The following is a 12,298-nucleotide window of genomic DNA, read 5'->3' on the forward strand; positions in this document are numbered from 1 at the left end:
CGGAACGGATCGGAGCCCACGCCAAGGGAACCGAACGGAATGGAACGGATCGGAGCCCGCGCCAAGGTACTGGAACGGATCGGAATGGATCAAAGCTGGGGCCAAGGTAAGGTAACGGAATGGATCGGAGCCGGCGCCAAGGTAACGGAACGGAAAGGATCGGAGTCGGCGCCAAGGGAACGGATCAGAGCCGACGCCAAGGTAACCTAACGGATCGGAGCCGGTGCCAAGGTATGGGAATGGATCGGAACGGATCGAAGCCGGGGCCAAGGTAATGGAACAGATCGGAGCCGGCGCCAAGTTAACGGAACGGATCGGAGCCGGCGCCAAGGTAATGGAACGGATCGGAGCCGGCGCCAAGGGAACCGAACCGAACCGAACCGAACGGAACGGATTGGAGCCGGCGCCAAGGGAACGGAAATGAACGAAACGGATCGGAATCGGCGCCAGGAACAGAACGAAACGGATCGGAGCCCCGCGCCAAGGGAACGGAACGGATCGGAGCCCGCGCCAAGGGAAGGGAACGGAACGGAACGGATCGGAGTCCGCGCGAATGGAATGGAATGGAACGGAACGGATCGGAGCCTGCGCCAAGGGAACCGAACGGAACGGATCGGAGCCCGCGCCAAGGGAACCGAACGGAACGGATCGGAGCCCGCGCCAAGGGAACCGAACGGAACGGAACGGATCGGAGCCCGCGCCAAGGGAACCGAACCGTACGGAACGGATCGGAGCCCGCGCCAAGGGAACCGGACAGAACGGATTGGAGCCCGCGCCAAGGGAACCGAACGGAACAGATCGGAGCCTGCGCCAAGGGAACAACTGAACTGAACGGAACGGATCGGAGCCCGCGCCAAGTGAAAGGAACCGAACTGAACGGAACGTGTATCGGAGCCGGCGCCAAGGGAACGGAACCGAACGGATCGGAGCCGGCGCCAAGGGAATGGAACGGAACGGAACGGAACGGATCGTAGCCGGCACCAAGGGAACAGAACCGAACGGAATGGATCGGAGCCCGCGCCAAGGGAACCGGACAGAACGGATTGGAGCCCGCGCCAAGGGAACCGAACGGAACAGATCGGAGCCTGCGCCAAGGGAACTGAACTGAACTGAACTGAACGGAATGGATCGGAGCCCGCGCCAAGTGAAAGGAACCGAACCGAACGGAACGTATCGGAGCCGGCGCCAAGGGAACGGAACCGAACCGAACCGAACGGATCGGAGCCGGCGCCAAGGGAATGGAACGGAACGGAACGGAACGGATCGGAGCCGGCACCAAGGGAACGGAACAGAACGGAACGGAATAGATTGGAGCCTGCGCCAAGGGACCGGAACCGAACGGAATGGATCAGAGCCTGCGCCAAGGGAATGGAACCGAACGGAACGGATCGGAGCGCGCGCCAAGCGAACGGAACGGAACGAATCGGAGCCCACGCCAAGGAACGGAACCGAACGGAACGGATCAGAGCCTGCGCCAAGGGAACGGAACCGAACAGAATGGATGGGAGCCCGTGCCAAGGGAATGGAACGGAACGGATGGGAGCCTGCGCCAAGGGAGCGGAACCGAACGGAACGGATTGGTGCCTGCGCCAAGGGAACCGAACGGAATGGATCGGAGCCCGCGCCAAGGGAACCGAACCGAACGGAATGGATTGGTGCCTGCGCCAAGGGAACCGAATGGAACGGATCGGAGCCCACGCCAAGGGAACGGAATGAAACGGCACGGATTGCAGGCTGCACCCACGTCAAGGAAAAATAAAAGAAAGGATAGGAAAGGAATGGATCAGCGCCCACACTGTGCCAATGGAGCAGAGTGGAACGGACGCTGCGCCACTCCAAGGGAGTGGAGCACAACAGAGCCCGAGCCCGTGCCGCACCAAGGGAGCGGAGTGGAACTTAATGGAGTCCGCTGTATGCCAAGGGAGTGGAGTGGAGTGAAGTGGAGTGGAACATAACAACTGAACTGAGCCCATGCCAAGGGAATGGCATGGAACCTTGCCCAAATCCACACCAATTGAACAGAATGAAAGGCCGAGGGTACGCAAATGGAACCCTGAGGCTGGGGGCTTGAACCCATGTGAATAGAAGCCCTGAGCCCAATCTTGTGCCCACATGAATGGAACCAAACCCTCCATAATTTATCTGAGGCTGTCTTCTAAAGCTGACCATATCTGTTTAATAGTTGCCTTGTTTTACATTTTTCACCCCTCAGCCCAAATTGGGCTAAGGGGTATTGTCGTCCGGGCGTCCGTCAACTTTTGGTTTCCGTCAATTTCAAGGAGAACGGCTTGTCCGATTAAATCCATTTTGCAGTGTGTGTTGGGGTTGAGTAGAGGACGGTTCCTTTCGAAAATGGGCGCGCTGCGATTTTCAATATGGCCACCACGGTAGCCATCTTGAAATTGTTTTCCGTCCTTTTCGAGCAGAACGGCTTGTCCGATTAAATCCATGTTTACAGTGTGTGTTGGGGTTGAGTAGAGGAAGGTGCCTTTCGAAAATGGGTGCGCTGCGATTTTCAATATGGCCGCCACGGCAGCCATCTTGAAATTGGTTTCCACCATGCATGGGCTGAGGGGTTGCGCCTGCTTTGCGGTGCTATTTATTATTAATGGTGTTTGTTTTTGCAATGTGTTTGCACATCTTAAGTGTCTATATTTGTCAAATTTTTTTTTTTTTTCTCGTGGTGTGCTTGTGTCCTCTGCAAGTCTTGTGCTGTTGTCCGTCTCCCTCAGGTCTAAGCTGCTCCATCTCCCTCCCACCTTACCCTTTTCCTATTTATTGATTTTTCCTGCTTCGTTGTCCCATTGTTAGTGTTGCCCTTTTCCCCTCAGTCACCTCTTTCTTGAGCCTCGATTTCCTAAGAAGAAAATGAAATGCAAAGTCATGTCGCAAATTATGTAGATACATGTAATCTGTGGGAGGGACATATTATTGCAATGGGAAAAGGCATATATGCAGTTAACACTTGCCAAGGTGCGGTAATTTGACAGTGTATACTTAAGCATTATTTCCACAAAAATGTGAGACGTTAATTTGAATCTTTGCAAAATAATGGTAATTTTTTTTTCCGTTCTTTCCCGCTTACACATTACGCATTTTGACGGGCAATAATATGAAGCTATGCGCTGTTGGTTCAATTTCCCCAGACTTTAGCCCCTTCGTTCACTTGGTTTCCTTTTGTTGTATTTATTTATTTATGTATGTATTTATGTATGTACTTATGTATGTATTTATGTATGTACTTATGTACTTATTACGTGTATATATATATCTATGTGTGTGTTCCTGTGTGCTGGCTGCAACGATATTTGTCTCCATCATATTTCCATTTGTCATTCGAGGGCACGGCAGACGTTTCTGGCAGAGCCACCATAATTCAGTTGTGATTATCAGCACAACGGAGACACAACGCTCCATTACATCGCAAGTCCCAGATAAATGGAGAGAACACAATAGGATTGATGCTGTCGGCACGACGACAGGCGGGTTGATTTTTGGGGTCGCTTTTGCTGGTAAACGGCTGTTCGCGTTCCACTTGCAGGTGATTCTGGAATTTTTCGTTGTGCTTCCGTGGCGTTATGGATTGTCGGCCGTTTGCGCACCATTCATCTGACAGCATTTGTTGGCCTACGACGGTCCTCGACGTCGCTTTTCAAACCGCCATTTTCTAAGGAGCGTGGGTTGTTTCACCTTCACAGCCATTTCACGCTTGAATGGCCATGAACGGATTGGACTTGAAAATATTTGACTTTGTGTTTTTAGGAGGGGGTTGGGAAGGTTTGGGTGGGTTTGATGAAGAGATTCCAAAAAAGTACTCTGGCACATCATCATTTAATGTCGTTAGGAAATTTCGACAGTTGTTTTCAGTTGCACACTTTGTCTCACGATTGTGTTGAAATGTACATATCGCCTCAAACGTTACATTTACTACCGTAATCCAATATGCAGACACTCTACCTTTTTATTGAGCTTTAAAAAAGCAAAGTATGTGCAAGGGGTTAGCAAAGGGTATGCCAGAGGATTTGTTTTTGTCGTAACTATTAATTTTGCTTGATTTTTGTCATTTCGAGTTACTCGTTGAATGCATGAAAAATAAATGTCAGATGAGGTTGGGGCTAAAGTTATTGGCTGCAAGATTAATAAAAGAATTGGTGTTGTCTGTGATCACACGTTCCTCAGAGTGCGTGCCAGCGTTGCTGTCTGGAATTATCTTGCAGGAGAGCGACAGCCTCTGGTGGGATGCTTTTGCAACAGAGTTCTTTGAAGACGATGCCACGCTGACCCTTTGTTTTTGTCTTGAAGATGGACCAAAGAGATACAGTAAGTGGTTGTCTGTACCGTGTTCAAAGATTGTTTGATTTATTTACTTCCTCCTTCCCTCACTAAAGCTTGTTGTTTTTCCTCTCAAAACAACAAGCCGTTCCCCTCTCGCTTCCCCCCCCTCCCCCCAATCTCCCTCTGCCTACATTCACCACCACCCCTCTCCCGTTCAAAATTTAGATCTCCTACATCGGGTTGGGTGGGGTATCGGTGCAAGTCGGATGGGGATAATTGCACATCTTATTAACCACGTAGGTCTTTTGTCACATGCCATTGTGCAAAGGATTATGGTCTTCTCCTAAGATGAGTGCTACTTTAGATTGGCAGCTCATGCTATGTGCAGAACAACGTGAACAAGCTTTTCCTGAATGGGTGGTGGTGCTTCCTGTTTTGCCAAGCAACGGGTGCTTGGCACCATTTCAGTGGGCTTGTGTCTGCACCATTTTGGTTGGCTCACATTATGCTGGTGTGGCGGTCATGCTGCTTCATTAATACAAATCGTTTGATTTTTTTGGAATGAAACTTCACATTTTTTTATTTTTCAAAATTTAAACTTTGTGTGGCTGTTGAACAAATGCTCCAGAAATTAATTGCTCTTTTTTAAAGAAAAAGAAATGTTTCTTCTCTCTCGGTTGAACAAACTATGGTGGCATTTGGACACTGGCTTTCCACAGTAGCACGCCAGAGGTTGATCTAAATGTCGTTTTCGGAGCTGTTTACTTAATACCTCTGCCACCTAAAGTGGATGGAGTTTTTCATCCGTGTCTCTTTGTTTGTTACTTTGCAATTTTTTTTTTGACAAGCATGTTGATCAGTCCAGTTAGTTAGTATTTTGTTTGTTAATTGGCAAAAAAATTTTTTTTGACAAGTTTGTTGATTGGTCCGGTTAGTTTTTGTTTTATTTATTTTCTTTGTCTGCATGTCAATCGCCTACAGGTCACGATTTTAAACGATTTTCATGGAACTTCACAAAATGGTAGAGTTCATGGTCCGAAAAAAACTTATTGATTTTTGAGGTCAACATAGGCCAAAGGTCAACCACTTTTTTCAAATTTCTAAAATCCTTAATTTTCATCCGATTGACTTGAAATTTGAACCAGATTTTCATATCGGTAAACTGAATTCGACCACCATGTATTTTTGAGGTCAACATAGGTCAAAAGGTCAACCTTTTGAAATTTCTAAAATCCTCAATTTTCATCTGATTAGCTTGAAATTTGAATAGGATTTTAATATCAGCAAACTGAATTCAACCTGGTGTTGGCTTAGCGGTTAGGGTGCCGGCTTGGGATCCTCGGATCCTGGGTTCGAATCCCGGTCGATCGCTGAATTAACGCCAGGGGGGTTGACTCAGCCTGTCATCCTTCCGAGGTCGGCAAATTGAGTACCAGCTTGCTGGTATGAATGATCCCGGTGTGTACCCCGATTTAGAATAGGTACACCGCATCCCTGCGCATCGTAAGAGCGAGACCAAGGGTTGGCGTCAGGAAGGGCATCCGGCCATAAAAACATTGCCTCAAAACAGGGAATCATGATTGTCATGGGGCCCGCAAGGCTAACCCCCGCTCTAGCGGGGAAAATGGCCTTAAAACGATCATTCATTCATTCATTCAAACTGAATTCAACCACCAATTATATTTGAGATCAACATAGGCCAAAGGTCCACAACTTATTTTTGGGATTTCAGAAGTATTGTGCTATGCATGACAAATTTCTTGTTTGTTACTTGCAAAATCTAAGATTTTTCAAGTATATTGGTCGATCGACTTTGTCATTCTGTCTGTTTGTCAATCGTCTGCGGGTCACAATTCTAAACTGATCGTCATGAAACCGTACCAAGTTCAAGAGGTATACACAACTGAGAAACCTATTGATTTTGAGGTAACGTTTCCAAAATCGTCATTTTTCATCTGATTGACCTGAAATGTAAACAGCAATTGCATAGTGCATTACTGAATTGGGAAACCAACTATTTTTGAGGACAAAAGGTCAAAGGTCAAATAAAGGTCAAACTTCCAAAATCATCGATTTTCATCGTATTGACTTGAAATTTGAAGAGGATTTGTGCATCAGGTCTGCAAATGTAACCACCAATTATTTTTTTGAGGTCAACATTGGCCAAAAAGTCAACATATGCCAAATAACTAAAATTGTCAATTTTCATCTGATTGACTTGAAATTTGAGGATTTGCTTATCAGGCCACTGAATTCAACCATTATTTATTTTTGAGGTCAACATATGCCAATGGCAACAATGATTTCGCACATATTGTGCTGTGCATGACAAATTTCCTGTTTGATACTTGCAAAATCGAAGGTTCTTAAGTATATTGGTCGAGCGACTTTGTTATTCTGTCTTGTTACTTGCGAAAAATCGAAGATTTTTCAAGTATAGTGGTTGGTCTTGTGCGTTATTCTGTTTTCTTGTCTGTTTGTCTGTCTGTCAATCGTCTCCAAGTCACAATTTTAAACGGATCTTCACGAAGCTTCACCAGATGGTAGAGTTGGTCATCAGGAAGAAGCCTATTGATTTTGAGGTCAAAGGTCACCTTTAGGTCCATCTTCTAAAATTGCAATTTTTCATCTGATTGACTCGAAATTTAAACAGCATTTGCACATTGAGTCACTAAATTGGGAAACAAAGTACGTTTGAGGTGAAAAGGTCAAATGGCAACTTCTAATATAAATTTTTATCTGACGAATCAATTTTAATCTGACCTGAGCTTTGATTAAGATCGTCAATTTAATCTTGATGAAATGGACAATTTGATGTATCCATGGCAACTTTTTATTTTGCGGAGGGGTGGATTTTGCAAGTGTCTTGCTCTGCGTGACGTCTTCTTGTTTGTTTTCTTTGTCTGTCCGCTCACCTATAATCACCTACAGGTCACAATTTGAAACCTATCTTCATGAACCTTCACCAAGTGGTGGAATTAATGGTGCAAAAGAAGCCTATTTGAGGTCAAAAATTCAAAAGGCCAAAGGTCAATAACTTTTCCACATTTCTAAAATCCTCAATTTTCATCAATGGCTTGACATTTGAAGAGGATTTGCATACAAGGTTACTGAATTCAACCACCAACTATTTTTGAGGTTAACATAGGCCAAATTTCTAAAATCCTAATTTTCATCTGATTGACTTGACATTTTAAGGAGATTTGCATATCACATCACTGAATTCTACCGCCAATTATTTTTGAGGTCAAAAGGTCAACATAGGCCTCATATATAAAATTGAGAGATGATATATATATATATATATATATATATATATATATATATATATATATATATATATATATATATATACACACACACCATGACATCTCAAAGCTCTAGAAGAGTTATGACAAAACTAGGATGATTTGAGATGGTGAGGTGACAAGAACAAGCTAATCTGGATCCAGCCTATCAGTGGGATACAAAACCTGTTCAGCCTGGCGGAGGTATGTGTGCTACCCATGCTGTTATAGTTGTATGCTGGCATTGGTAGAGGGGAGGGGCAAGTTTCACAAGCATTTTACATAATATGTAAATGGACCTGAATTCAATCTGGCTTGTTTATTTATTTACTTTTGTCCACATACATTGACATTCCCTGCGAGAGTGCAATGCTTTGGGAGTTATGGTGTTTCTTTGCCTTTGCATGCTGCCTTTGCATGAACTGAGCCTTTGCATGCTGCCAGAGTTTCCCAGTGCCTCTGTGGTCCCATCTTCTCGAGCTGTTGCCATGGCGGTGGAATGTGGGCAGCCTTCGGCTGCATTCGCACCTTGGCTTGCACTCTGCGTGTGTGACCCATTGAATTGTGACCTCACACGGCGCCGCTTCTTTGTGTGACTCGTCTTTTCCAAGCCGCTCCGAGTCGAGCTGTCTGTGTCATTCCTCTGCTTTAGGGCAAGTGTGAAAATGCACGAGTGTTGCTGTATTTACATTGCGGAAAGGCGTTTGTTGAATGAGGGTAACCCTTAAAAAAAAACAATAAAAAAAACGTTTTTTAAGGCCATTTTCCCCGCTAGAGCGGGGGTTAGCCTTGCGGGCCCCATGACAATCATGGTTCCCTGTTTGAGGCAATGTTTTTATGGCCGGATGCCCTTCCTGACGCCAACCCTTGGTCCACGCTCTTACGATGCGCAGGGATACGGTGTACCTATTCTAAACCGGGGTACACACCGGGATCATTCATCCCAGCAAGCTGGTACTCAATTTGCCGACCTCGGAAGGATGACAGGCTGAGTCAACCCCCCTGGCGTTAATTCAGCGATCGACCGGGATTCGAACCCAGGATCCTAGGATCCCAACCCGGCACCCTAACCGCTAAGCCAACACAAGGCTAACCCTTAAAAAAAAAAAAAAAAAAAAAAACTATGCATAATTGAATTTTGTCTTTTCTCGTCCTGTTATTACTTTGTTTTTGAGAGCAGAGGGTGTGTATGATGTGGATGGATGAGCAATGCAGGGTTCATCTAAGATCTATATTTGAGTTTTTTGTCCATCGGGAAATGTTTGGGAATTAATGTGTTTGTAATAATTACCCGGAAACAATTATTCGAATGGTGTTTGTTGTATTTGAGGAATGGTGCTGATGGTGACAGTAGAAGCTTGTCATGTATAATTGAAAATGCTTTTGCTTGTTTGTTTATTATGTTTTTATCTGATGTGAAATTTTTTTATACACGTTTGAGTTTGAAGACAGAGGCTGAGTTTTGGCTTCTAAGGTCCTTGCTATTTGCCTCGATTAAAATTTTGTTCTTTACAACTGTCTATCCCCATTATCTGATTGCATTTGAAACTAGAACGGCACTCAGTAGAGAGCATACCTCTGCCAGGTAAATAGTTTACGTTTTGTATCCCAGAGTAGACCTGAAAATCACAATACCTAATGACATTTAATCAAAATCTTTTTTTTCTCATATCCGAATTAAATAATTCTCATATCCGAATCCATATTCAGATCTTCACCAAAATCGAATCGATTCTTCCTTGTCACACACACAATCTGCCCACCAAGATTCGTCCAAATCCATCCTTAACGTTTTGAGATATCCTGCTGTGTATCGTTTTTGGCCCTATCTCCCAATGGTGAAGAATCACTTTAAAAAATTTTTTTTTATTGTACCCGGATCCGAATCCGGATCTTCACCAAAATCGAAGCATTTCGTCCTTGTCACATACTGTCACATACATCGCTCTGCCAAATTTCGTCCAAATCCGTCCACAACTTTTTGAGATATCTTGTTCACAAACAAACGGACAAACAAGCGGACAAACAGACAGGGGTGAAATCATAACCTCCATCCACCTTTGGTGGCAGAGGTAACTAGATGGTATTCATAGAATACTTACCCTGTGCAGTCAACTTGGTGCGAGCCAACTCTTGTTTTTGAACTTTTTCTTTTTCTTTCATCCAATATGGCCGCCAGACCACGTGAGCAATTGCGTCATAAATTTGTTCTCGAATATAATTGTTTCATAGATCACGCTCAATAAATTTCAAACTGATCAGATTAAAAGTTGTCTTTGTCAAATGATGAAGTCATAATTCCGGCATCAATGACGTCATCGTTAACACCTATTCCCCATATGGAGTTCTTTATAGAGCCACGTTTAAATTTTTTCCATGGAGCGGTTTTGGAGATGTAGAGTTGCAACGTTTTGGGGTTTTTCCAAGATGGCGCTTGTGCCACATGACCAATGACGTCATAATTATCATTAAAATATTCCACAGGAGGAGGCGCTCCGATGGTGAAAATTTCGAGTCAGTCAGACCAACAATTGCTGAGGAAAAAAAAATTCATACTGATCGGATAAGTGTTGTACTTGTCGAATTATGACGTCTTAAGTAAAGTACCGATGACATCATTAACATATCTTATTCCCCAAGGGGTGTACTTGACAATGAGCCATGTTTCAATTTTTTCCATGGAGTGGTTTCGGAGATGTAGAGGTGCAACTTTTTCGATTTTTCCAAGATGGCACCTGCACAACACGACCTATGCCGTCATAATTATCATTAAAAAAAATTCTCCAGGAGGAGCCACTCATATTCTGAAAATTTAGTGTCCATCGGACTAACAGTTGCAGATAAAAATTTTTTCATACTGATCAGATCAAGAGTTGTACTTGTCGAATTATGATGTCATAATGAAGGCACTGATGACATTATCAACCTATCTTATTCCCCATGGGGAGTACTTGACAAAGCCATATTTCAATTTTTATGCCTCCGCCGACAAAGTCGCCGGAGGCATTATGTTTTCGGGTTGTCCGTCCGTACGGGCTAAACCCCGCTTTTCTCGGCAACCATATTTCCGATTGAGACGAAACTTTCAGGGTAGGAGTGACACCCATGCAGAATGTTTTATGATAATTGTGACGTCATCGGTCACGTGGTATGGCAGACATTTTGGATTAAAAGCAAATAAAATAAAAAAACTATTTCTCAGAAACCGCTGAATGGAAAAAATTGAAGCTTTGCACATTGTCAAGTACTCCCAATGGGGAACAAAAGCATGATAATGATGACATCGTAAGTGAAGTGGTATACCAGCCAAAAATGTTTTAATCGAATTCCTTATCCTAAAAATCTGAAATTGCATGCACATGATTTATGTCCCATTTGTATTGAAATATTAAATTTATGACTTCATAGGTCACATGGTTTGGCAGCCATATTGGATTTAAGGAAAATATTAAATAATGATATCTCTGAAACAGCTCACCCTATCGATGCAAAATTTTACAAATATCTAACAGCACTGTTGCATATAGTGTGAAACTGATGACGTCATAGGTCATGTGTTTTGGCAGCCATCTTGAATAGAAAAACGAACCTTATCCGATCAACACGAAACTTCACAAACGTGATCCCCTACCTATATATATATATATATATATATATATATATATATATATATATATATATATATATGCAGAGTGACGGCATCTACCCGTTGTGGGACTATGCGGAGGCATATTGGCAACAGTCACATTGTTCTAGTTTTCCATTGAGTGGTTTGGGAGATCTAGAGGTGTAGGTTTTTTTCCAAGATGGCGTCTGCACCACGTGACCTATGACGTCATAATCATGAATAAAAAAATTTATACAGGCAGAGGTGCCCATATGGTAAAATTTCGTGTCAATCGGACCAACGGTTGCTGAGAAATGAATTTTAAAAGTGCAGGCATGTACGTACGCACTGAATGCCTAACCCTGCTTTTCGCTTCGTGATCGCAGGGTAATAAATCCAAAGCACCCTCTGACTGGTATGTTTGTGATGCCTCTGCAGAACCTTCTGCAAATTAAAAGCACAAGTGATATGCTTTTGACATGATCACCTGATTCGTATGGCCACTCGTGCTTCACAGTGTATTTGTACATTTAAATTGTTCATGCCGTGTGCATTTTGTCCTTGTATGTGGAAGGTTTGTGAAAAGTTTTTTGTAAAGGCACATGCATGGCTATTTAGTTTACCTTGATGAGAATAGAACATTGTTGAGGGAGGTGAAGGTGGGAGGAGGAAGGTTTCTCCTTGGTCATTCATAATGCATGTTTTTGAATTTTGTGTTGTGGGACATTTTAGGAAAAGTGCCACTCCTGATGTATCGGATGTCTATGGAGGAGTCGGTCTGCAGTGCCGAGGGCAAGTCTAGCCAGGAAGGACCAGCAATCAGATTCCGGAGTGTGCATTTGAAGTTTTGTACCGCGTTGTGCTTCTGCCTCAGGGTATTGTGGGTGCTGCAGATTGAGGTGCTCCTGATGTGATGGGGGCGAGGAGGTAGGAAACGTTTTGAGAGAACTACGCAAAAACATAAAGGAAGAGGGAATTGCAGACGAGAAAAGGGGGAATGAAAAGCGTACAACCAGAACGTTGGTCTGGGGTTTGGAGTTTGAGAACAAGATGGAGGTGAAATATTTACAGAAAGGTCCATAATGCTTCGCTGTGCTGCTTATAGTCGAGGAACATGTTTTTTGTTAAT

The 12,298-nt window shown here is 43.9% G+C and overlaps 1 protein-coding gene across 3 annotated transcripts in view; it reads left to right on the top strand.

Annotated features, from left to right (window-relative positions):
- Positions 1 to 12,298, top strand: part of LOC137423652 (LIM domain-binding protein 2) — a 517,204-nt gene that overhangs the window by 399,510 nt on the left and 105,396 nt on the right. For all 3 annotated transcript variants that reach the window (XM_078773918.1, XM_078773915.1, XM_078773917.1), the window contains exon 4: positions 4,218 to 4,320. In XM_078773918.1, the coding sequence (XP_078630044.1) occupies positions 4,218 to 4,320 (103 nt within the window). The remainder of the gene's footprint in view (positions 1 to 4,217; positions 4,321 to 12,298) is intronic.

Source organism: Myxine glutinosa, chromosome 3 (genome assembly GCF_964187855.1).
Source record: "Myxine glutinosa chromosome 3, kmMyxGlut1.1, whole genome shotgun sequence".
NCBI lineage: Eukaryota > Metazoa > Chordata > Myxini > Myxiniformes > Myxinidae > Myxine > Myxine glutinosa.